This window comes from Diadema antillarum, unplaced genomic scaffold (genome assembly GCF_040938485.1).
Source record: "Diadema antillarum isolate AM-2024a unplaced genomic scaffold, OU_Dant_1.0 seq00000682_RagTag, whole genome shotgun sequence".
Classification (NCBI taxonomy): Eukaryota; Metazoa; Echinodermata; class Echinoidea; order Diadematoida; family Diadematidae; genus Diadema; species Diadema antillarum.
The window spans coordinates 2808811-2835140 of record NW_027271587.1 but is presented as its reverse complement, the minus strand read 5'-3'; the positions used below and the strand labels follow the sequence as shown (position 1 = coordinate 2835140).

Below are 26330 nucleotides of genomic sequence, written 5' to 3'. Positions count from 1 at the left end.
ACCTGAACTCACTGTCCTGGCAGAGTATTCTTCTTCTGCTTCTCATGACGCTGCCATGTCTCAAACAGGGGATGCTCCAAGTGATCCCTCTGCACGTGATTCTGCTGCTGTTGACCCATCAGCTGCTGAAAGTCTGGTTTCAAGCATCCAGTCCGACGATCTTGCAATCAAGAGGGAGATGTTAGATGATGTGCTGGGAGACTCATCAGGTACAGATACGCCTCGTCCCACCTCAGTGCATACTGATACACCCCATCCCGACCATGAAGTAGATGTGAAACCCAATCTAGAAGAGCTAGACAAGGTAGTACAGGAGGCAAGTAGCAAGGATTCCCCTGTGGATGGACCCGAGGCTGTGGCAATGCAGGGAAAACAGGCAGAGAGTCGACGTAACAAAGGGAGCAGTATTACCAGTATAGTTGGCAGGCTCTTCAAGACAAAACAGGAGGAAGAGGCGAGAAAGAAAATGGAGGTAAGAATTTTTCAGCAATGCATTGGTCATCGTTTGATATTCATAATGCAGAAATACCTGGAATTTTCTCATTGGTTTTTCCCATTTCCTTTCTTTTCAATGCCTTGTTAAAAATCAAATTGCAAGAACTCTTCTGCAAGTCTTTTATAATCATACTTGACATGCTTTGTCAGCTCTGCATACAGAGAAGTTTCATAAAAAGTCATATCAAAAAGTTCAGTGTAAATTCTCTAACCCAAATATGAAAAATGTGTAGCAATTATATTATCTGCATAGAATACTGCCAAAGGCAGCCTGTTCACCAGTCCTGATATATAGTTTAAATGATATGTATTGAAAAACTGGCCCAGAGGGCAAGCGGTTCATTAGTATAAAGCAAGCCTGCATTCCATACAACCTGTTCTCATCCCATGGTGAAATTATTCATTGTCCATGAAACTGTGGCAAACAAGCCATATTCACATGTCACAATTTTCAACTTTTCTGTCCTTCCTTAGTGTCCTCCAGAGGAAAGCCATGACCAGCCTGGGAGCGACCAAATTGCGAATGTTCCCATCAAGATCTCAGGCGTCAAGTCTCTTGCGCCCACTAGTTTGGCGTCAGCCCGGCAACAGAGGCAGGAGAAGCGACAGGCGTCGATGGACTTCGTCATTTCTAACGTCACATCGCTGGCGACCGGGGTACGTTGGATACAAGTGGGGATTCCCACCATGAAGAGCAATCCCAAACCATCAATATTCTCCTTCGGTAGTTTTTGAGCAAGAGTCCTTCCAAGCAGAACATTCTTCAATTGTACATTCTCCCTTCTACAGTGGACTCCCATTATAACAAAGTCCTCGGGACTTGCAAATTTCTTTCATTAATAGTGAAATTGTCTTGTAACTGAACAAATAAACCATAAAGAACAAAGAGCAGATAATGCTGCTGCCTGAATTTTTATTTTGTTGTAACAGAAATTTCGTTGTAACCGTGTTCTTTATAACAGGATTGCACTGTATTCTCGCAGCTCTCTCTTCATTCACTCTCATCCTTCAACACTCCCCTCATTGTATAGTCCTCCCTCTCAACTGTGCCTTGCCTGACCCTCTGTCACTCTGCCACCCTGCCACATTATTATTCTGGCACTCTATCACTCCTTTTAGATAGTGCTCTTCTACAAGCGTCTGTGGGGTTTTTTTTTTCCAGAAACACACCATGAACAACTAACATAAGTAGAAACAGAAATAGAACTTGCAACAAAAGTAGATTTAATTTCACAGTGAGCAGATAAAATAATGCCACTTCTGTTCAAGGGAAAATCCATTTCTGTTTGATAATCCTCACATGCCCATTATTATTACTACACTAATGATTCTCATATACCTATTCCCTCGTACAATTCATCTTTACTGTATGTGTGTGAATGTTATTGCAACAACAACCTATCTCAGGTCGAAAAGTGCAGCAAGTGTGAGAAGGAGATCAAGTCCGATGAGATTTCCTATACGTGGCAGAGCGAGAAGTTCTGCTGCTTCCCTTGCCTGGAGGAGAAGCGAGAGGTGTCCTCCAAGACGATCGACTGCGACTCGTGCTCCGCCGTGATCCACCCCAGGGCCCGCCACGCCTTCTTCCGCAAGGGTGACAGGGAGCTGCGGGAGTTCTGCTCGGCCGACTGCATGGAGAAGTCAGAGAAGACGCCCAAAATGTGCCCAGGATGCGGCAAGGATGTGGCCAACCAGGCCAACTCCATCCTCGCTCAGGTACAGGCACCTCCTCTGCTTGCTGACTTTCTTTTCATATTGCCTTGTCTTACATGAAAAATCAACCAAACACAGAGGGAGAGAGAGAGAAAAAAAAAATCCTTAGACCAGTTTTGTAATTGCAGTGATCACCATAACAAAGACCCATGTAACAATAACACGTAAATAGAAATAGAAATGGAAAAAATGGAATGAGACATTTCTTTTCCAATATTACATGGTGAGGTGAAATAACATATGCACAAAATGTTTGTTGTCTACCCTCATTTGCGTTTGATTTGATGTGTTCTTTCATATAGTTGGCTTTAAGATGCATGAATAGTGAGATTTGTTTGTTTGTTGAGATTGTAGGGATTTATTGAAAGAAGTGCTACATGACTTTGCACCAATGGAGATATGAATTTGAATCATGCAGAAATTAAGAGGGGTTGTCAAGGTGCTTGCTGGAGATGATAGTCCTCCAATTATCTTCAAACACTTTGCTAAGCAAAGCAATTAATTCTAAATAACAAAGTAGGGGCTGAATGAGGAGTGAGAATTTGAAGAGAATTGCTGTGTCCATCCCACTCTTTCAAGAAACAACAGTGCGAATCTTGTGCAGAGTAATATTGTTGTGGAGGATATTGCAAACACAGTTTTATGTCGGCAGTTAATAAAGCTGTCAGCCTCTGTTCTTATTCTGTGTGTGTATGTGCAGGTCGGGCCAGAGGGAGAATTCTTTGAGTTCTGCAAGCAGGAATGCGTGAACAGCTACGAGGAAAGCATCATCAATGATGAGAACAAGGAGCCAGAGATTTCCTTCGTCAAAAGGTTTTCGAAAGCAAGCTGCTCGGAGTGCGGCCTCGTCGAGATGGTGAGTGGGTTGGTCATTCAAGTTCTACTTTGCAAAGATTACTGTACTGTAAGTTTACAGCATAACTGCCTCTTTTGACCCATCTGCCCTACAGCATAACCCCCCCCCCCCCAAAGAAAAATAAAAATAAAAAAATAAAAAAATAAAAAATAAATAAATAAGAAATAAATGAATATGAAAATAAATAGTAATCATTTTGTCAAGTAACTGTTCAGTTAATAGCAGACTTTTGCTCTTTACCAAATGTAAGTATGTCAAGTAAGTGTGCATGTCTCAGCCTTTCATATGATACAGTCAATCTTGCTGAGACCTTTTAGTCTAAGTCTCTTTTCAGGTCCTCTTCTCTTTGTAATGATAAGACTATACTGCAACACGCAATCTCTCGCCGCGATGCTCTAGACTTTTTTCTTTCGAGTTTCCCGCACATTTTGACAGTGTGACACAGTTCTGTCTCTTTTTGTACATGCATGTGAGACCGAAAATGGCTCAAAAATGTGATTTTGTGTACAAAGTCATACAAATCACATGGTTCATATAAATATGCTGATCAATTTGTTTTAGTAGTATTATGCAGTCACATCTGAAAAAAACAACAAAAACAAAAGGTCGCAGTGAAGTTCATAAAACAATAAAATAAATAAGACCGAATTTTTTTTAAGCAGCTCAGAGCTACGAATATCTAGACCAAAAATGAGCACCTAAGTCGATAAAAAAGTCTGATTTCTCGCATAAATTAGCATAATTAATCAAAATAAAATAAAAGAAGACTATTTCGGAAAATTTAAATATACAATCTTGTAGATTACATCGCACACTACCATTGTGCAAATTTCCGCGGCGATCGCGCGATCCACGGCCGAGATCTTAAGGGGGGGCCCTTTAGGCCCCCCCCCAGTCTTTCGAGCTACCAAAATAGCCCAGTCTTTTTAGGGTTAAGTTGAATTTGTTCTAAGATGAAGCTATTTCTTCAGTCCAAATAGATTCCACTTAGGCAAGGTTGACTGTATAACCACTGTAGAGGTAGGTAATTCGAACCTTTACTCAGAATGATTAAAGTATCAAACCTATTTTATGATGGAGGAGGAATAAGTGCTCTAGATTTCCTTGAATATATTCAGATCCTGAAATATGTCCAACCATTATTCTTGATGCAAAAGGGGTAGTGTACTCTTGAATGACATGGTGTCTGTTTTTATTTTGTTTTTAAAAACTCTGTGATGTATTTTCATAAGATGCCATTCACGATATGTAGAGACATTATTCTTCAACCATGCAAAATTTGGGGACGTTTGGAAAAGGATATGACCTTTCATACTTTAGGGAACATAGACCTCTTCTCATGGCAGCCTCTGTCCTTAGAAGCCCCATAGTCTGGATGTATCTCTCTGTCTGTCTTTCTCATGCGCTCTTTTTTTATTAGTTTCTTCTTCTTTTTTAGTTTTCTTGCTGACATTGTTTGGCTCTTTCCCCATGAAGGTCCGCTATGAATTCTGCTACCGGGAGAAGACCCGGTCCTACTGCTCAGAGGCTTGCTTCGACGCATTCCGGATGAAGCACAACATTAAGATCCGGCGCTGCGCCGAGTGCAACTGCATGTGCTTCAGTGACACAAGCAATGGGCTGGTTGTTGCTACTGGCAAACAGACTCGCTACTTCTGCACCCAGAAGTGAGTTTCTCTTTCTCCCATGCATCATTTGTATTATATTGCATGGCAATGAATCATGGGATACAAGGAAATGTTGCCCACGTTAATGCCAGTACTGCACAAATCAAAGATGAGTGCAATATTATTATTTATTCGACCAGGTAAAGAGTAAAGGATATGTATTATACGCATTCACACAAATGCTCCAATATTGCCACAGTTTACTTTTATAGTATGAATGTTATTCACAAAAGATACAGCATATTAAGTACAGTACAACCTGGGCTATAAGGCCATCACTTTACAAATCTCTCTCTTCCCCAGACATGGACTGGCGCACTAATATATTGGCATTTCCACTGCAAACTTTAAATACCAAGAGTGACTCTCTTACAATTACTAAGAAATTAGTTGACCGCTGTGGTAAAAGGTATACTTGTAACAGCCAAAATGCTCTTGCTAGAAGGAACAAAGACTAAAAGGAAAGTGCATTACCACTCATATTCCATTTTGTTCCTACATTATTTGAAGTATGAAACATCAAAACATCATTCTTTTGTATATCTTCAATACAGTGACACAACATCTGCTCCTGTAGAAATTACTGCGGTTTTATTTTGTCCAGGGATTTGGGTTAGGGTTAGGGCTGTGAAAGGGTTTTAGGTTTGTGTTGATATGAGGATTAGGATTATGGTTAGGGTTATGTTTGTTGGTAAATTTATGTTGGCTTAGCATGCAGATATTTCATAGGAGTAACTGTCGCAGGAGCAAATGTCATGGAACACAACTTGTTTAGAATTGTCTTGCTGAGCATCTCACAGCGATATCACGTGGGTTGCCGCTGATCCAGTGACTTGAGTAAGTGAGTGATAATGAGAAGGTAGATTCATGAGCAGTGAGCTGAGGACTGCTTGACCTTAAATCCACTGACCACTGACAAACTTCACCTCTCACCCCCCCCCCCCCCCCCCCCCCCCCCCCCCCCCCCCCACCAGGTGTAAAACAGCCGGACTGAAGCCATGCTCAAACTGCACTGTCTTGCAGCCTTGGAAGGACATGCTGCGGAGGGAGCCCAACTCTTGGGAGTTCTTATGTTCTCAATCCTGCCTGGACCAGCGTAAGAAGAAAAGAGGTGTGGACCGGTATCATTGTGCCCCTTTCAGGAATCAATGTGTTCATAAGTCCATTAAATGCCTGAAAACACATTTCTTTTGATTGGAACTCTTTCTTTCTATTTAACTTGTCACTATCTGTTGTTTTGTGTTTCATTTGGTGGAGTAAAAATTAGTTTCATTTGAGCCCCTCGTAGTTCGTGTTATTTTTTTTTTTTTTTTGTTCCTTTTGAGAATGTTCAAAATCTTTGTACTTGTGTGGAAGATGTTCATCATTGTGGTAGTTGTTGAAGGAATAAGATTAATCGCTTGTCACACAAAGTGAGGTAAAATGGAAAGGACTTGCAGTATTTGGGCTGCAAGATCTGCTGGCCTTCGTCTGGCAAAGCAGACAACCGATAGAATCTTATTGGACAATCCATTCAAAAGTTAGGAATTGTTTCAAGTTTTGGTGCAGGCATTGCTGGATGAGAAGACTACAACATTTTCTGACCTCATGTATGGGTAATGATGTAAATGAAATATAAAGAAAATTCAAGACATTTTAACTTTTGTAGCGTAATGACAGAGCATTTGACCTATCTATTCAGTCGACAGGGGAATAATATTTCCCTTAGTACACATGCCAGTACCAAGTCCATGGAATGTGTACTCTGTATAGAAATAGAAATCTTATGAATTCTCTAAAACTATGTTTATGTGCAATTGCCCAGACATTCCACCGATGCAGCCACTGCAGCCCATGACACAAGTAAGTTCCAATACCAACTCCAGCCGCCCAAGGTCTCCACCGAACCTTCGCTCGCGTACAGCAACCACTGCTTCCTCTACAGACACGTCCACACCGCAGCAGAAGATGTCCCAACTCCAGTCACAGGGCAAGAAGGTCCAGTGTGACCACTGCGGCAGGCACCAGAAGCCACTTTACCACCTGACGATGAGTGACCACACCCTGCGCAACTTCTGCTGCTACAACTGCGTCATCAGCTACCAGGGCAAGTTCAACGTGCCGCCGGTCACACTCCCCCAGGAGACCCTGCTCCTGCGATGCCACCAGTGCCAGCGTGGATTCAACTCACGTCCATTCGTTCTCGATTACGAAGACAAGACCTCGCTGTTTTGTGGGAAGAAGTGCATAGAAGACTTCAAGAGGGTAAGCAGAGATGCAGGCTGTTACTTTTTTGCAGTATTTTGAAGTTATATTTTGTTGTGTTTTGTTTTGCAGTATTTTGTAGTTTTGTTCTGTTGTGTTGTTGTTGTTTTTTTGTGTTGGCCCAAAATGATGCAGGTTTTTGGGAAAGTAGTTGTGAGCAGTAATTTACTACACATGTCTAAAGCAGGTGTAAAATACTGTTTGTCCACCAAAAATCCACCTTTTCAGCCCTCATGAATACTGCAATGTTGTAACAAGTTTGGTATTCCTTGATGAGGGAGCATACACTGCTTCTATAGCTCTCTCTTCATAACATCCAAATCACATGCCAGCAGTATTGTTCTATTTTTAGCTCAAGTGAGCTATTGCGCTCCATCGCTATTCGTCCATCGCCCGTCGTGCGTCGTGCGTCGTGCGTCGTGCATCGTGCGTAAACTTTTTACATTTTCATCTTCTTCTTGAAAACCCCAAGACCGATTTTCATCAAACTTGGCAGGTAGCATCCCTAGGGGGTTAGGAACTCAATTTGATAAAATGGGCACCATACCCCACCCAGGGGGCCCCCAGGGGGGGCCCAAACCCCCAAAAATTAAGGAATCTGTAAAAATCTTCTTCTCTAGAACCAGAAGTGATAGAGCTAAGTTAATACTATGAGTTAGTACATTGATGACTGTAGTTTCAAGTTTGTTCATGGCAGAATCAGGGGTGCCCCCCTTGGGACCCAGGGGAGGGGGGTGGGGAAGGGTTCTAATGGGGCCTAAATTGTACATTTTCATCTTCTTCTTGAGAACCCCATGACCCATTTTCACCAAACTTGGCAGGTAGCATCCCTAGGTGGTTAGGAACTCAATTTATTAAAATGGGCACCATGCTCCACCCAGGGGGCCCCCAGGGGGCCCAAACCGCCCAAAATTAAGGAATCCGCAAAAATCTTCTTTTCTAGAACCAGAAGTGATAGAGCTAAGTTAATACTATGAGTTAGTACATTGATGACTGTAGTTTCAAGTTTGTTCATGGCAGAATCAGGGGTGCCCCCTTGGGACCCAGGGGAGGGGGTGAGGAGGGGTCCTAATGGGGCCTAAATTGTACATTTTTATCTTCTTCTTGAGAACCCCATGACCCATTTTCACCAAACTTGGCAGGTTATCCCTAGGGGGTTAGGATCTCAATTTGTTAAAATGGGCACCATGCCCCACCCAGGGGGCCCCCAGGGGTCCCAAACCCCCCAAATGAAGGAATCTTTATAAATCTTCTCTAGAATCAGAAGTTATAGAGCTGAGATAATACTATGAGTGAGTACATTAATGACTGTAGTTTCAAGTTTGTTCATAGGAGATCCAGGGGTGCCCCTCTTGGGTAGGGGGGGGGGGGGTGGTTGGAAGGGTCCAAATGGGGGCCTGAATTGTACATTTTCATCTTCTTCCTGAAAACCTCATGATGGAATTTTTGTCAAACTTGGCAGGTAGCATCCCTAGGGGGTCAGGATCTCAATTAATCAAAATGGGCACCATGCCCCACCCAGAGGGCCCCAGGGGGCCCCAATCCCCCCAAATAAAGGAATCTTAAAAAAATTGGGCCCTTATTGTACATTTTCATCTTCTACTTGAGAATGCCTGGTCAAATTTTGGTAGAGCTGTGAATAATTTAGATTAGTGACTGCATGAAAGGTGAACTTGCGATACTCAGGTGAGCGCTAGACCCGCGGGTCTCTTGTTCCTTTCCTGAGTCGTTTTCAATTCAGATTGAAATTGAAAATTTACTGGCACTGCAATATCAAGATTAGATTATGTGTAGTGTTCCAACAAAAAGTTATTATTTTTCTTTCGTTTTTGAAAGACTTTCTTGCTTAGCAAAGGTCACCAGCAAAAACACAAAAGCAATACTCCTGAAAGCTCCACCCATCAGCATATCTTTTTGAAGTTGTAAGACATTCCTATCTCCACACAAAACATGGCCCTCAACATGAAGACAATTAAGGGGGGGGGGGGGGTAAAAGACTTAATCTGTGAATATTTGAGGCATCCATTCTCCTGTCCTTTGTCTTCTCACTACTGTGTTATATATTACTGAGAATTGAGAGGCATTATATGTTTTATATATGTTTCAGATGTTTTCCTTTTCATATATATCCTTCATTTTCATGTGCAGACAAAGTGTGTGTCTATGATATGTGACCAGTGCCACCAGGACAAGATCCTGTATGAGGAGACATACTTTTGTGGCGAAGCGAGATCCTTCTGTAGTGAAGGTATGGGAAACTATTCTTCAAACTCTCTATTTGCTTGACATTGAAGCATATGGATATATACTGTAAACATGGATTGTATTTCATGGTGTGAGATGTTTTTGAAAGATTAGGGTTTGATTTAGCTATGCATGTGAAAATACCAAGCAAATATGTATTTTTAAACATTAAAATATGTACAAAAATACTCTCGTCGGTGCAAAAATAAACAAGTCGTGGCAAAGTTTGGTGAAACTGGCCCAGCACAAAATATCAAATGTTTGAAGGTTTCTACTTTTACTGAATGTATCTTGCTTTACAATATCCCCAAAACTGCTTCTTACTTATGCATGAGCTGAATGAGTGTACAGTAGATGCTGGACCTGTGTCATGTTGGCAACTATTTATGTGGTATCACTGATCTGAATGCTGCCACCTTCTGTCTTTACCTTTACCATACAGGTGACTCTTGCTACAACAAAGTCCTCAGGACTGACAGCTTTTGTTTGTTATATCCAAACTTTATTGCAATTGAACAGCAAAGGATTATAATGATAGATAAATGATAATTTCGGGACCTGAATTTGTACTTGGTTGTAATTGCATAATAACTATGTTCCTTAAATGGAAGTGTACATTATATGATTTTTTATTGATGAAACAAAAGATGTTCGTATTGTGATTCTATTTTTCTGTTGCTTTGATTGTGTGGTTGCTATGGTTACCTCCTCAGGATGCAAGCTCCTCTTCAAGCAGGAGATAGTGGAGAAGCTTGGCCTGCAATGCATTGTGTGCGACTACTGCGCCCAGATGTGTCAACAGAGCAGCCAGGAGCGTTTCGATGGAAACCTCTGCTATTTCTGCAGCCCAGCGTGCAAGGAGAAATACGGGCTGTGGTTCTTCAAAGCGGCCAAGTGAGAAGGAACAAGGAGATTTTGATCCTTTCCCCCTTTTCTTTTATGTTTACCCTCACAGTTGATATTGTTACTGTAAGAGGGCATTCGAAATGCTTGCAAAGCAAATTGACTAAATCAAACTTTTAATCATGAAATATGTATGACTGCAAATCACTGTATTGCATATATTACGCAAGCCATTTCCAGCTACTTATCATTTCTTCTTTTTATGCCTCTGCCACGTAGTGGTGCCGGAGGCATTATGTTTTCGGGTTGTCCGTCTATGGAGCAAATTTCACCAAACTTTGTTGGAGGATGATGTATGATGGGACAATTACTTGATTAGTTTTTCAGTGAAATCGGACAGAGGTCAAAGGTCAAAGATCAAGGTCAAATCCTAAAATTTATCTGTTTACGTGATAACTCAAAACTGGATGAAGCAGCTTTCACCAAACTTGGTCCAAGGATGATGTATGATGGGACAATTAGTTGAGTAGATTTTAGTGACATTGACAAGAGGTCAAAGGTCAAAAGGTCAAGGTCAAATGCTAAAAATGTTGCTATTTCCCCCATCTATGCAATGCCCGCAGTTATTTTCTTGAAACTTAGTGTAGACATGTACTACTGCATAAAGATTCTCCAGAGAGAGTTTCATGTCATAAGGTCAAAGGTCAAAAGGTCAAAGGTTAGGTGAAAATGTTGCAATATCACATTTCTCACAAATGGTTTAATGTATCTTCATGGAACTTGGTACATATGCATGTACTGACTGGCAGGGATTATCTAGGGAATTTAGGGGTCATGGGTCAATAGTCAGGGGTCAAAGGTCAAGGTCAACTCCTCAAAATGTTACTATTTCCCTCATATACTAGTATATGCAATAATTGCATTATTAGTTTTTAAAATTTAATATATGTACATGTGTATTACTTAATGGAGATTCTCTTGGAAGTTTCCAGCCAGAAGGTCAAAGGTCAAAGGTTAAGGGTCAAAGGTTAGGTTTAAATGAAAAAAAAAGATATATTTTGTACTGTAATTACACTCTTTCTTCATACCTTGAAAATTATACTCAATGCATAAACTTATAATAAGGTCGGTCAGAAGTCAAGTAAAAATTTTCAATTCCCAAAATATGTGTACCTGTACTCTTTAATAGACAATTATAGCAAACCCAGTTCGTGGAAAGTGAACATTCAAGATATTTCTGATAAACCTGTTATTTCGATATTTTGCCAGTTATGTGAAACTGTCATCACACATTGTGAAGACATTGTACTATACATTTATATGAAAAGAAGTGTTTGTTTGTTACATATTCATGTATATGCTCATTTTTTGTATTTTTTCATTCATTAATTAATTTGATGATTCATTCTATCATTTATTCAGCTTTTCATTATTCGCTTATAGAAATACAATTTTATTTCTTAATGTTTTTATTGCAGGTGCGACGGTTGCAAAAAGATGGGGACGGACCTGACGGAGTCGTTCAAGTGGCGTGGGGAGATGAAGCGGGTGTGTAATCAGCAGTGTCTTCTCCTCTTCTACACCCAGCAGGACACTCCGAACGTATCCACCCAGCTGCCAGAGTCCATACCGACGTCCACCGCAGGTAGGATACCGCAGAGCTTGAACATGAGTGGTAGCTTGAATACTGTAAAAGTGGATATTTTCGCGCAACTCATTTTTCGCGCTTGGCTGGGCAAGAAGAGTTTCGGCTGTTTTTAATTCCGTGGAATCAAGACATCACGCACAGGAACATATGGGGAGCAAAAACAAGCTTTTATTTTCACGCTAGTTTCTGGTTGCGCGAAATGCGCAAAAATTTCAACACCGCGAAAATTTCCACTTTTACAGTAAATACGGAATTGAATGTGAGCCAATGAAATGTGCTGATCATTGTTGTATCAAACTGTGGTTGGGAGTTCGCGCAAGAATTGAAAAGTGTCTGAATTTTAAATTTGGCTTTGAAGAATACTTGATGTCTGTCTGTCCTTAAAATGACCTACGTATGTGCTTGAGTTTTGACATAAAGTCTTGAAAATATATACATAAGATTTTCATGAGATTTCAGAGATATCAGTCTCAGAATTTTGATAGAAATTCAAATTTTCTTTCCTGTTGTGGCAAATGTTCTCTAATTTTTCTTCCCAAAGAATTGTGTGAAATGAAACCCAAAACCAAAATTTACTTTAAATGGTTCTTGGAAAGTCCATTAATTTCAGTTTGTGAAATGAGCCCTGTAGGGTTGTTTGTTGCCTTGCTGTTTTACCATATTGTATCAGAGGTTCTTTGTGTATATTAGAGAAGAGGTTTGGTCTCCCCTTGGATATGGAGTGAATTTGATCTCCTTTAAACAGAGAGAGAGAGAGAGAGAGAGGGAGGGAGTGAGTTTATGGGCTGAGTCTTCATTGGATCAATCTTTCCTCTGTTGCATATTTTGCTGTATGATCTCCATGTTGTTCATTGTTCCCATGCTCAGACCATGCCACTCCAACCATTGCCAAGGTGATGTCGTATACTCCCGTTGAGAAGCTGGGTCCTGGTAAGTTTAATCAATAATATACAAAGTTTCAATATGAGTGTGATGGTTCCGAATATTACACGAGCGTGCAAGATTAACCGTTCTATTCAACAACGCGAAGCGGTAATGGAACCGTTAAACTTGCCCCGAATATAGTATTTAAACCGTGTCACGAATGCATATTTGTTATATACAACACACGATATATGCCTGGTCTAGACGTCTATTTTGAGCGTGGGACAGCTGATTCTTCTGAGTGTCATGTGACCCACATTCATCCAATCAGATGGCAAGGATCTATACATTTGTTGTATACTACAAGCGTAATTTCTTCTTGTTTAGGGGGGGGGGGGGGGGGGACTTGCATTCAGCACCACAGGTATCACTTCTTGGGGTCATATACCTGATAGAGATTATATTTGTCATTGCAACATCAGGCTCTCAATATTCCACTGCGGGGTAGAATGTGGAAGTGTGCATAAAAGCTAAAACTTAATTCTCAGAAGGGCTCAAAATTTAATTCTCAACCATATAGTATTTGCTTGCTGTACATTGAAAGGGTCTGCCCAAAAACTTGTCTGGCTGACACAATTTGCTAAAATGATGAGTTGCTCTTGAATATATTGAGATCAAGTGTAAAGTAATTCCAGTGGTAAATCACAAAGTTTATTCCTTATGCACCTTCTTGGATAATATTCAATGTTTTGATCTTTACCCAACTGAAATTGTGTTATAACAATGTTATTTCACAGATTTTCTCTCATGTCTCCGATTTAGAGTAAAATTTGGCAGTTTCTGTAGGCGTATGAGAACATTAAGCAGTTCATCACATATCTGCACACTTGCTTTGTGGTTGACATGTCAAGACAAAAATGTCTTTATTCTTATAGTTATCTCATCCGATTTGCACCTAATTGATCCTGACTGATATCACTGTAGATAAATTAATTGTATGAATTTGGAACTGTCTCTTTGTGTTTGTGTGATTATAATGAAACCTAACAGTTTTGTCTGTACATCTGTACTCTCTTCTTGAGAGCCAATGTATATAACATGTGGAGTATTGTTTTTCTTTAGTACTGAAGCTCTCTCAGAGCAATAACAAATAATCTGCATTACAAAATATCTGTGATTGCAATGGCTATTGCAATCAGGCAGAGTGATAAAGAAGAACAAAATTATATAGGTCAGCCATTGTAGATTATGTTGATTTTAAAAATATGATGTTACTCCAGGCATTTCTTACTGGTCTCACCTTCTTTCCAGCCCGGACGTATATCACTGAGCCAAAGAAGCCAAGCTCTGACAAACAGACCCAGATAACTACAAACACGGTGTACATCAAGCCGCCACCTCCCCCTCCCTCTCTCCTCCCTCCCGGCCCGAAGATGGTGCGCAACAAGATTACGAGCTGCAAACCCATCAACATCACCAAAGCAACCATGTGCCGACCGTTCGTGAAGGACATGTGCGTCGGAACAGGTGAGGACTTCCCCCATTTGTCCAAATGCAGTGCAGTGGTGGTTAGGTTCCTAGTCCACCTCTAATGGGAAAAAATGGAATACTGTAAATGTAATTATTTTATCATGATTAATTTTTCACACTTCATGGCGCAAAAACATATTCACTGGTTCATGAATGTGCGCTTCACAATTGCGTTGTACTTTAATGTTTTCATCCACTTCACTGAGAATGTGTGAATATTGATGTGCTGCCTGATTCATTTGAATGTACAGTCTGCACAGAAACTACTGTGTACACACATGTGCTTAAATAAATACCTGTATTGCTAATAGTAATAGGGCACATGTACAATCACACACACACACACACACACACACATACATGCACACTAGTACCAGGGAGGCATTGCTAACGATGGGTACGATTTAACCCGTTCAAAATGTGCGGAGAAAATCACTGAGATATTTTGTGCAGATTATAGAATTTGTGCAAGTCACAAGAAGCCCAAAACATGTAAAAATTGATGTACCACAAATATTTCAGTTTTTACAGTAGCCTTCATTTGGCGGCCATCATAGAGTATCAGTGTGGGAAATGAGGAGAAAGAAGCATGGGAATTGCGCTTTCAAGAAGGATATCTTCATTGCATAAACTGTACACATTTCATCAGTTTATATCTGAGAAAGGCAATGAGTACAGCAGCAGGACATACTGTAAATTCCCTATAATATTTTGCGAGTATACCATTTCATGAATTGGAACTTGCAGGGCAATTTTGCAAGTGGTTGAATTTATGATTGAAAATAACATTGGCATGATGAGAAAGAAGTTTTATCCCCTTTTAAGAGAAAAAGGTTGTAATTTCCCATCTTCCGGACAAGAAACAATGCATTTGTATCACAGGAGGCAATATTGTCACAAATTGTAAATTTTGTTGATATTAGTCCATGTGTGAAATTAACAAAAAATTAAACACCACAAAGTATACTGTATATTCCATGGTATCGTATCTGTGTAAAGTTAATCTCAATACTGTAAAACAAGATATTTTCACAGCATAAAATTTTCTTGAATTGGAGCAGGCAGCCTTTCTCACGGCATGAAATTTTTTCAAAATTGCCACTGGTATGCAATACATAGAGAGTAGACTGGAACATTCATTAATCAATTCATTATTCATTTGTTCATCTTGGCTCTCACAAAATTGGCGAAAATAAAATGCACATGACTATTTCTGGTTTTACAGTAGTGTTATTGCTCTATGTCTTTATTGCATTTTACTCAGAAGCCCATCGTTGCATTTTATCCCCAACTTTTCCATTACCCATTGTTCCATCTCATTCCAGACTTCCCCAAGGTACCTGCCATGGTACCCATTCCCGTGCCCATCTTTGTTCCCGTGCCGATGCAGATGTACAAGATGCCCGTCCCGCACCCGGTGTGCGTCCCTGTACCCGTTCCCACGCCCGTCTTCATCCCCGTCGCGGCCCGGGACTGTGACCGCCTCATGTCTACCCTGGAGCAGATCAAGGCGCGCGTCCCGTCTGACCCGCTGGAGGCGGAGCTATTCATGATGGCGGCGGCGGCGGCTGGCGAATCAGAGTCCGGGCCAGATTCCCGGGAAGAGGACATTGGAAGGGATGGCCACAGGGGCAGCAGCAGGGAGCCACCCAAGATGTCCCTGGTTGACCAGGCTGTAAAGGAGTGTGGCTTGCTTGATGAAGTTATGGATGGTGAGATGACCGTGTGTTGAGTAGTCTTCCAGTAAATCTTGATGGCAATGATAATTAAAGCTGATGATTTAGATGATGGTTGTGGTGATGGCAAAGATGATGATAATGGTGATTGAAGAGAATACAGTGATTAGATCAATGGAGGTGAGAAAAATGATGATGAAATCATTGAAGGGATAACGAAAGTGTTTGTGTGATTTTTGCCATCAATTGAAGGAGTACTTTGCATGTGAGTCCAGCTAAATAAAGATTGAATTCTTTTTTTTTTTAAATTTGATTTAACCCTAAAAAGACTGGGCTATTTTGGTAGCTAGAAAGCCTGGGGGGGGGGGGGGGCCTAAAGGGCCCCCCCCTCTTAAGATCTCGGCCGTGGATCACGCGATCGCAGCAGAAATTTGCACAATGGTAGTGTGCGATGTAATCTACAAGATGGTATATTCAAATTTTCCAAAATAGCCTTTTTAAATTTTATTTTGATTAGTTATGCTAATTTATGCAAGAAATCAGACTCTTTGATCTAAATCAGTAAATAAAGCTCCAAAAGTGCTCATTTTTGGTGTAATTATTCTTTGTGGCATTCTTAGCAAATGTACTTGAAAAAAAATCGGTATCAAAATTAATTTCTTATTCATTTTATTGTTTCATAAATTTCTTATGTATTTCTCTGTTTTTTCGACCTTTTGTTTTTGTTGGTTTTTATTACAAAATTTGTGGCAGACACTTTTTGAAGCATGATACTCCTAAAACAAATTAATTTTAGCCATTGAGAGTAGAAATAAGCGTATTCATATGAACCATGTGAAAAAACTCAATTTGCATTGACTTTGTACACAAAATCACATTTTTGAGCCATTTTCGGCCTCACGTGCATGTATTAAAAGTTATGTAACTTCAGAACTGTACCCTCAGGCGTCACAAATTGGGTGTCAAAATGTGCGGGAAACTCGAAAGAAAAAAGTCATAGAGCATCGTGGCAAGAGCATTGCGTGTTGCAGAGTAATCGCGCGAAATGTTGTTAGTCTTTTTAGGGTTAAAATGATCTTATTGTCACCTTCTATTTCATATGAAATACAATTTGAAATATCAGTATTAAGCACTGTATAGGTGCTGCTTGTTATACTAGTGTAATGATGATGATGATTATGATGATGATGTTGATTCTGATGATGATTGTATCATTATTGTCATTGCTATTGTAAGTGTTATTTTCATCACCATCATTATGAGTATGATCATGACTATGATTATGATTATGATACATGTTGGATCATGCAGATGTTGGTGTTGATGAGCTCCTGGCCAGCCTCTCCTCCCCGGACGTTGCTGATGACATCCTGCTTCTGGACGACGACGATGACGATAACGAGAGTCAGGAGGAGAGGGAGAATCGTAGACTTGAGGAAGAACTGACCGATAAACTCAGAAATCTAGGTCAGTGAAAGTCAACGGGAAAAAAAACCATAGTTCCCATATGCCTGCAGAACTGGCAAGTTTTGTTCTAAAATGGGCATGTATGCGTAAGAAATGTGTGAAATAATACTGTGACGATACAATTTCAATTTGGAAAAGAGAAGAATGTGGAACACTAGCAAAATAGATTCGCAGGAAGTACTACTGTCTCAGACCTTACCTGATTATGTTTTTGTTTTTGTTTTGTTTTTGTTTTTTATATTGATTCTTATTTTGATTAATTATTATTGTGGAGAAATCAGGCCACCACAGCATCCGATACTTCTTTCTCATTCTGTAAATATGATTCTTCTTCGGCAATTGTACCACAGGCAAAATGGTCCAAAACTGTAAAACACGATATATTCGCGGCATGAATTTTTCGCGAACTGGAGCCAATGGCCTTTTTTGCGGCATGATATTTTTGCGAACTGCCACTGGCATTCAAAGCATATAGTGTAGACGAGAACTTTCGCATGCATTTTGGCGCTCGCGAAATTCGCGAAATTGAAATGCAAGCAAAAATTCCTTGTTTTACAGTAAGTCCCAATTCACAAAATATTATTGCCAAGAAATATTTGGTACAGACAGTTATGAAACACCTGTAGATTTATTTTTATGCCTCCGCCAACGAAGTGGCCTGAGGCATTATGTTTTCGGGTCGTCCGTCCGTCCGTCCGTCCGTCTGTACGTACATCCGTCCCGTTTTGTTTTTGTCGATATCTCAAGAACCTTGTGGTGGTTTTACATCAAACTTGGTATGAGGGTATATCCTGGGGGGATAATACTTTGTTTGGATTTTAGGGTCATGGGAGCAAAAGTCAAAGGTCACAGGTTATTTTGTGAAAAAAAAAAGGTTGAAAATTCATGTTTTTCTCCATATCTCGCAAATGGTTCAAGGTATCTTCATGGAACTTAGTATATATGCTTGTTCCAATGGGCAGTGATTATCTAGGGAAGTTGGGGGTCATGGTTCAAAGGTCAGGGGGTCAAACGTCAAGGTCAACTCCTCAAAATATCACTACTTTTCTTATATTTATGCAATGCCTGAAGGTTTTTTTTTTTTTTACTTGATGTATGCATGTATTACCCAATATATATTTTGTGGGAAGTTTCTTGCCAAAAGGTCAAAGGTCAAAAGGTCAAAGGTCAAGTGAAAGTGCTGAATTGCACTTTTTCCTCCATATCTCAAAAGTAACTCAAGGTATCATCATGAAACTTACATATTTATGCATGTTCAACCTAACAGTGATTCTCTTTGGAACTGTGTGGTCAAAGGTCAAAGGCCAGGTTTAGATAATGCTATTTTCCCATTTGATACTGAAATTATACTTTTTCTCAATACCTTGAAAATTACTCAATGCATAAACTTATAAAAGGGTCAAAAGTCAAGTAAAAATCATCAGTTCCCCAAATACCTGCACTCTGACATTTTAATCATTCATCCAATTGAACCTAGTTGTTGGAAAGTGAACATTCAGCACATTTGTGGCAAACCTGTCATTTTAATATTTTGCCAATTGTGTGAAACTGTCATCACACATTGTCAAGACATTGTACTATAGACCTATTAGGAGAACCATGCATTATGGCGGAGGCATATCAGTCGCCGTAGTGATATATCTAGTTTGTTTCATGGTATATGTTCATGGAATAATTGCCCTTCCAACTCATCTGCACTGAATGCAGGGGACATCCCCGAGTCGGAAGGAGTCCCACCTCCGCCCATTGCCACCCCCAGAATAAAGCGCATCATACTGAAGAAGAAGAGGCGCAAGAGGGGAGTGAAGAGGTCCAAGAGGCCGAAAGAAGTCAAGGGCGGTGGCCCCCAGCAGGCATCACAAGACCCCTCCCTCCCTCTGCGCAGAAGTAGCCGCTCCACTAAGAAGACCAAGTATTTCAGGTGAGTCTTCTCCCTCCACTCGGCAGTATTTATCTTGTGAATTATCTCGGCAAAGTTTTTGTTATCCATCCAAGCGTCCAAGTAGTAACATTACAATCTTTTTACGCTGGTCTTATAACTTTGTTGTTGTCGCCAAACCTAGATGTGTTGTCCTTGTATCTGATGCTTTAAAAAAAAAAAAAATCTATGGCTTGTAACAGTCAAAGTTCTACATAATATAACTGTTTTGTTAGGTGTTCTAACGATTTCATTATGTTAGCAAGCCTTTAACCTCATTTCTATTTTCTTCTCAGGAGCATTTAATTTTTTTTTGTGTGTGTGGTCCGTCATTTTCTAATTTTTCTAGATTCCCCTGCATAGTAGTAGTGATAATAATATGCACACTTGTAACCCGCTATATTGATCATGAATGTATGCTTATTGAGCGGCTCATTGAGCAGAGAATGACAGATGAGAATATGAAGAGATATATGAGATATTGTGGTAGAGCCGCACCAAATCAGTAAGCAGTTCTTGTTATATATAGAGTATTGTGTCTAAATAAACCCAAGTTGTGCTCTGGCAGACACAACACTTATTTCATAATTTCATGAGAACTGCCAGAGATATGCCTTGCTATGTGTTGTAACTTCATGGTTGTCTTGTCAAGCTTGTGCTAGGGAGATGAATCTGAACACCTTGTGAGAGAAATAATTCATCTCATTCAATGACAGCAGAGATGGAGCTTGTGATGCTAGTCTTAAGATATTGTTGCCATGACTACTTAAATCATCTTAGTGCCGGTGAGGAGAGCCAGGAAGAGGTGGACGAAGACGAGGAGTACCAGCCAGAGGAATCTTCATCAGATGAGGAGATCGTTGAGATGGAAGATGAGATCAGCCAGGAGGATGCTCCACCACCAAAACCCATGGGACCGCCTCCGATTGACGAATCCTGGGTGACTGCTGGGCAGGCGGCATACAGCCTTTTTGTTCACAGACACAACAAAGGGGTAAAGACACCGGCCATGCGGCTCCAAGCCAGCATTCTGGAGTGCCCCACTGACATGCTCCACCGTGGCCTCATCATGTTCGTGCGCCATGCCCGGCGGCCCGACATCGACGAGCCATACCCCCCGGAAACCATGTTCCTGCTCTGCCTGTCCATCCAACACTTGGTGACCAACAGCGGTCGCATGGAGAACTTCTTCGTCGGCCCAAACTTTGAGCAGTTCCGCCTCTGTCTCCACCAGACCCTGGAGTCGTGGGCCCCCCGACTCCACCCCCAAAGCGGCCTCTTGCTCAACTCCCGCATCACGGAGGAGATGATGTGGTCTGCCCAGCAGCTGGGGGCCCACTCGCCCCAGGTGCTCCTCAGCACCATCTTCTTCTTCAATTGCAAGAACCTTGCCATGAACACGGTTCAGGAGCACTCAGAAGTGGCCTTCTTCCGCATGCAGAAGCACGTGAAGAAAACTGGCCCTGGGAGAGAGCGTGCATATGTCATTCGTTACTTCCCTCCAAAGAAAAAATCAGGTTGGTAGGCAGCTCTTTGCACTATGTCTCACTTTCACTCTCTCGTTGTCCTTCCATCAGTTTGGCTCTGCCCCCCTCCCCATTTTTTTGCATAATACATAGGTATACATAAGATGATGAGTAGTTTTGGAGTACAGTGGAAACTCAATATAAAGAGATCTGATATAACAAAGTACTTGATATAACATACTTATTTCTCAGGTCGCAATGAATTTATTTCCTTTGTTTTGTCTTGTTTACTGACTACTGATATAACAAAATATCTGATACAAAGAACAAATTGTCATGGTCCCAAGGATCTCGCTATACTGAGTTTCCACTGTATTTTGAGATTAAAAGTATAGGATAATAAAAGTTAGTATACTGACTTTTATTCCAGAAGGATCCAGGCTAATCAGACTTCTAGGACAACTTGGCCCTATCAGATAATTTATCAGATAATATATAATTCAATCATTTATCATTGATTTGATAATTTAACAGATAATAATTTAATTCCAGAAGGATCCATGCTAACCCGGACTTCTAGGACAACTCGGCCCTATATCAGATAATTTACAATATTTGATATGTAGGCGAGCGTTCATTTTGTATGTTCACCAAAGAGGTTCTATTCTAGAACCTCTTTGATGCACGTGTTGTATCAACTTAGCCTCTAACCGCTTCCAGCCAGAATGCAAAGCACTCCCACAGTACAACTGTACAATTCAGAACAACTCTGCCCCGCTGTCAGACTGAGGCCGAGTTGTCCCGAGTCTGGGTTAGCCTGACCCCAATCAGGTACTAGTAAGTTCTGAGATTGCAACTCCAGTGAACCTCTTTGGTTGGACTGATTCTAAAGTGTGTTGGATATTAAGCACAGTAATGCTGCTGCCAATGAACCTGAACAAGGGACCTTAAAGGTGCATGGTCCCCGTGTTTTAGTCAAATGCATACGCGGGCGCACGGCGCAAGTTTCCTATAGAGACCTACGCTATCGACTCCTCTTTGGCGCTTATGCTTTGGCCCACTTCCCCGAGTCCGAAGAAGTCCGATCCACTGTAGTCAGTGGTCCGATCACAGTTCGGCTCATGGTTTGGCTGAGGGGGATGACAGCTTTAGCAAACTTCTTTTGTGATGTCATAATAACAAGCGCATATGCATGCACCCTGGCATTACTACAGACTGCGCGATATGCAGAGAAGACGATGAAGGCAATGTTACTTAGCAACACCTACGCACTTTACTCTTGATGACAGCTCAGCTTCGGTAATCTTTGTATCAATGCTAACGGTGATCGGCAGTATCATCAACAGCTCCCTCTACACTACTGGGACTATGCACCTTTAAGATGTGAGTCTGTGATGTTATCCACTGAACTGCATCCTCCCACCTTTTCTTCCCCCTTTTTTTCCTTTGTTTGAAAGAAATTAATGTCATTGAACTGAAAGGAAGTGTTTTTATTTGTTCTTTTTTTTTTAATCACCAAAACTTAATAGTACCAATATGAATGGAACAACAAGAGAGTGTCATGTTTTCTTTCAGATGAGGATTCAAGTGAAGCGCCAGGCCCGAGTCGACGGAAGAAGGAGCAAGTCCTTGAGAGGTTGGACCAGAGTGAGAATACGGAGAATGTCCTGAGGTGTCCCGTCAAACTCTACGAGTTCTACCTCTCCAAGTGGTAAGGACCCTGCCCCCGTGACGCATGTATTCTTCTTCTGTAGGATGTGGAATTACACCCCTACCCCTCTCCCTTCCTCCTCCTCCTCCCCCACCTTTGTGTCAGTTGCATTTGCAGAGTCTGCCTTTGAAAAATTTTATGGTTGTTTGCAAAAATACCTTCCTATAGTTTGCACCAAGAACTAGTGTACCATCAACCTGTTTGAGTGTTCACCTGCTCATGTGGCCAATAAATTGTCACAAGAAAGCTCTGATGTTTTAAAGACCAGCGTGTATAGTGCTGGCCTGTTCCATGCAGCCAGCAGCCATTTACATTGTCTCCAATAGTCAATGTTTTATCACACACTATGGCCCAGGACTCCAGGGTGAGATGAGACTTGGGGCCTGTTTCATGAAAAGTAGTGATTGATCTTATGCTTGATTTGCGTGACTCGTTGAATTGAGCGCAAGTTCAATATTGAACGTAATTCCTTGTTTCATAAAGACACTTGTGCTTGATTTCAAGAAAAGTCGTGCGTAACTTTCAGTAGATTGAGTGTTACTTGAGATTAATTGCAACGTTGCTTATGAAATGCAGTTTGCAATTAATTGCAACTTACGCTCAGTCTTTATGAAACAGGCCCGGAGATCTGATAGCACACCGAGTTAGTTTTCTCTCAGGCAGTGCATTTATAGCGGTGTGTTTTTTACCTACACCTCAAATGTGACCAATAACAAAAACCAGAGAAAGATGATTATTTTCTTTTTTTGAGTGATTTTGGAGTACAACTTTAATCTATCTGATATTTGTTTCCCTTGGTTGGTCGCTGCAAACAGCATTTTACTTGAATAATGGAATGCACATAAATTTTTGCACAAAATACTTCTTACCTTAAAATCTCAATGTATGCCTGCAAGTGAATAAAATCCAAATTCTCTAAGCCTGAGAGATTCTACCATGTCGAGATCTATCAGCCATATGAACAGTTGGTAGACTTTGCCAGTGTGATGTGATGAGTATAATGCTGTAAAATCCCTTTTGGTAACCCAATCCCCCAAATCTGCTTTGCTCCTCTCTAGTCCGGAGGCGGTCAAGATGCGGAACCAGGTCCTGTACCTCCTCCCGGAGCACTCCTGCGTGCCGGACAGCCCCGTCTGGTACTCAGCCACCAAGCTGCCGGACGAGGAGATGTCCCACATGCTGCACCGCTACGCCATGATCCATGAGGTCCAGACAGCGTGGAGGCTGAAGGAGGAGAAGCTGGCAAAGGAGAAGGATGCAGCCCCGCCCCCCTCCAGCTCCAGCCACCAATCACAGGATGCCGCAGAGGAGTCAGCCACACCCATAGAAACTACAGTGCCTGGTCAAGAGTCGGGGACACAAATTTAATCAACTGACCAATTGTCATCACTTGGTGGAAAATTTTGCCAGCTACTCCCATACGTACTGAGTTAGGGGACAGACTGAAATCAAACTCATCTGGAGCCAGGGAGCCATAGTGGAATGTTAATGGAAACTTTTGGTACACTTCATTTGTACTGCAGGAATATCATCAGACTGTCCGTAGTATGAATGAAGCTGATGGGAAGCTTGTAGTTCACATCCTTCCACTGGATATTGATATACTTTGGATCACAACTTTTTATACTTTTTTTTTTCTTTTACCCTTCTTTCACCCGAATATTCAAATTTAAGTTTTGTAGGTTCTTTGCATACCCAAACAGTTATTAGAGGCTAAGGGAGGTACTCCAAAGACTTCGTCATTGATATGTGAAAAATGAAATAGCCTTTCAATTATTCTTCGGAATTCTTTTGAATTGGTAGATTTCACTGTAATATTTCTGTGATATGATAATGAACTTTGAAATTTGGCTGGTCAAATTTTACCTGGAGATTCAGCGCAGGGATTCTCTAAAGTCGACTGTGCAGTGAATTTGACAGCAAATCATGCTGTCAGAATTCTTGTGACAAAAGAAAAACATTGCATCGTTGAATATTTATTCTGCCATTACCTCATGTAAATACTGTCAAATTTGTCCTGGTGGGGATGTCCTGTGTGTAGTGCTCAACTGTTGAAAAGGGTATATATGCGGTTACTACAAGCTTCCCCCAAGAGAGAAATTGTGTGTGATAGACCTTGCATGTAGTGGCCACCTCCTTAGAGTGGTCACCACCTCAACCTGCCTAATATGCCTCCTGTGGGTAATATCACACTGGATTGCAGCCCCTTACCCCAGGTTTAGTTTGATTTGTAGATGTAGTAATAGTAACAAGCTGTGATTACTGTTGCACATGTTTCTGCATCTCATATGACAGCTGGGGGGGCGGGGGGAGGAATTAAGAGCTATGTGAAACTGAGAGTCAAAGAAACCACACATGAGCACAGATTTTTTCCCCCAAGTCATTCATTTCTGAGATGATTTAATTTACAACATGGCATGACCTTTCATTTTTACATATGTTAGCAAGACATGCATGGCATCAATTAATAATATGAATACAAAATTAGTATAGTAATATGAATTGACCACCAACCTGTCAGTAGTGGCCTTGGAAAAGAAGTATGGGGGGGAGAGGTCAGTATGCCAGTTTGAGTTTGTACTTTGTGCCTGTATCAAAATAATACCCTAGCTCTAGGCCATATGTCTTCACAAACACTGGCAGCCATTGATAGAGCAAAAGTAAAAGGATTTTGAAGAGCAAATATGGGTCGGGGATTTTGTGAAGTTGCGTCCGTTGTGCAGTCCTGACTGGATCATTTAAGATTAAACTGTAGCATCTGGGCTTAACTGTGTTAATTATGAGGACGGTTTTGTACCTTTATCGAATGTTACCTGGATGACTCAGAACCTACATGAATTAAACATTAGCGTTTATCAAATTACAAAGGCGACAATCTAATGTAACCACATTCTGAACTTTTCTTGGTCTGAGATGGCAGACTTAATTATTCATGTATCACTTTGGACATGCCCAGGTTTAGGTTTGTTTAACCCTTTCTTTGCCAGGGACTTTGGACAGTGTGTACAACTCTATAGCTTATTCTGTACCAGTCGGCACTCAAAGCACACAAAAGATTAAGAAGACGGGAACACTACAGAGTGATGTCACCGAATCTTCAAAGCAAATGACTCTTTAAAAAAAAAGAGCAAACAAACAATAAACAAAATGCAGTAAATACAAGATAGGTCATATATATGATTCCTTCTCCTGAAGCAAGGCAAAGTCTGCATAAGAAATTCTTTATTCAGGAAAAAGAAACGAATGAGAAAAAACCCAGTTCCGAGAAAGCAGTGACATTCCTGTTGAATTTGCATGCCGTGTTTGCAATCAACAAACCTCAGCCAGTCTCGGTGAGCTCTACGTATGTGGATGAGCCTCTTCTCCTTCTTGGCTTGAATTGAGTAGAGTCGAGTCGAGTCAAGTTTGTATATTTATTCTATGTTGCCGCTACTAGAAGAGTTCAATGCTTAATAAGAAAGCAAACCATGTAACCTCTTTCTTTTCAGCCCTCCTCTAGAGGACAAGGTAGCATGATGCCTACCAAAAAGGCACTACCACTGCTGCCACCAGTCTTGAACCGAGGACCTCATGATTTAGAGTCTACCTTCTAATCCACACAGCCATAAAACTGTATGGACTGTACAAACTAGTTATCAGCTCATTTTAATTACCAGTAGTGTCATGCTACACCAAGGCTAATCAGCCTTATTTTCTTTCTTTTTTTCTCTTTCTTTTTTTACTTATGGAAATTTGAATTCAGAAATGCTCTATGTACAGGTTATGATATTGTACTTGCATCTCTGTAGACTTGCAAATGCCAGTAATGTTTGTAATAAAATTCATTCTGTCCTTTTGAAAGATCATGTGTTTGAGTTATTCTTTTGTTAGTGTGTGCTATGTAGTGATGTTTGATGCTCTATGTGTCACACAGAAATGGGATTAAGTGTTCATGTTATTAAAGCTAGGGGCAGTGGTTTCCCCTCCCTTCACAATATTCTTCGTTAGG

General features: G+C 41.0%; 1 protein-coding gene across 1 annotated transcript; it reads left to right on the top strand.

Moving 5' to 3' along the window:
• Window positions 1-8: 8 nt before the first annotated feature.
• Window positions 9-24567, top strand: LOC139737100 (zinc finger MYM-type protein 3-like). The gene is made up of 18 exons (XM_071647778.1): window positions 9-472; window positions 970-1152; window positions 1903-2211; window positions 2909-3064; window positions 4541-4731; window positions 5706-5842; window positions 6536-6975; window positions 9124-9223; window positions 9933-10113; window positions 11541-11707; window positions 12578-12640; window positions 13886-14101; window positions 15430-15816; window positions 17092-17247; window positions 18955-19168; window positions 19946-20682; window positions 22207-22342; window positions 23401-24567. The coding sequence occupies exons 1-18, from the start codon at window positions 56-58 to the stop codon at window positions 23708-23710; spliced, it is 4500 nt and encodes a 1499-aa protein (XP_071503879.1). The 5' UTR covers window positions 9-55; the 3' UTR covers window positions 23711-24567.
• The last annotated feature ends 1763 nt before the right edge of the window (window positions 24568-26330 follow it).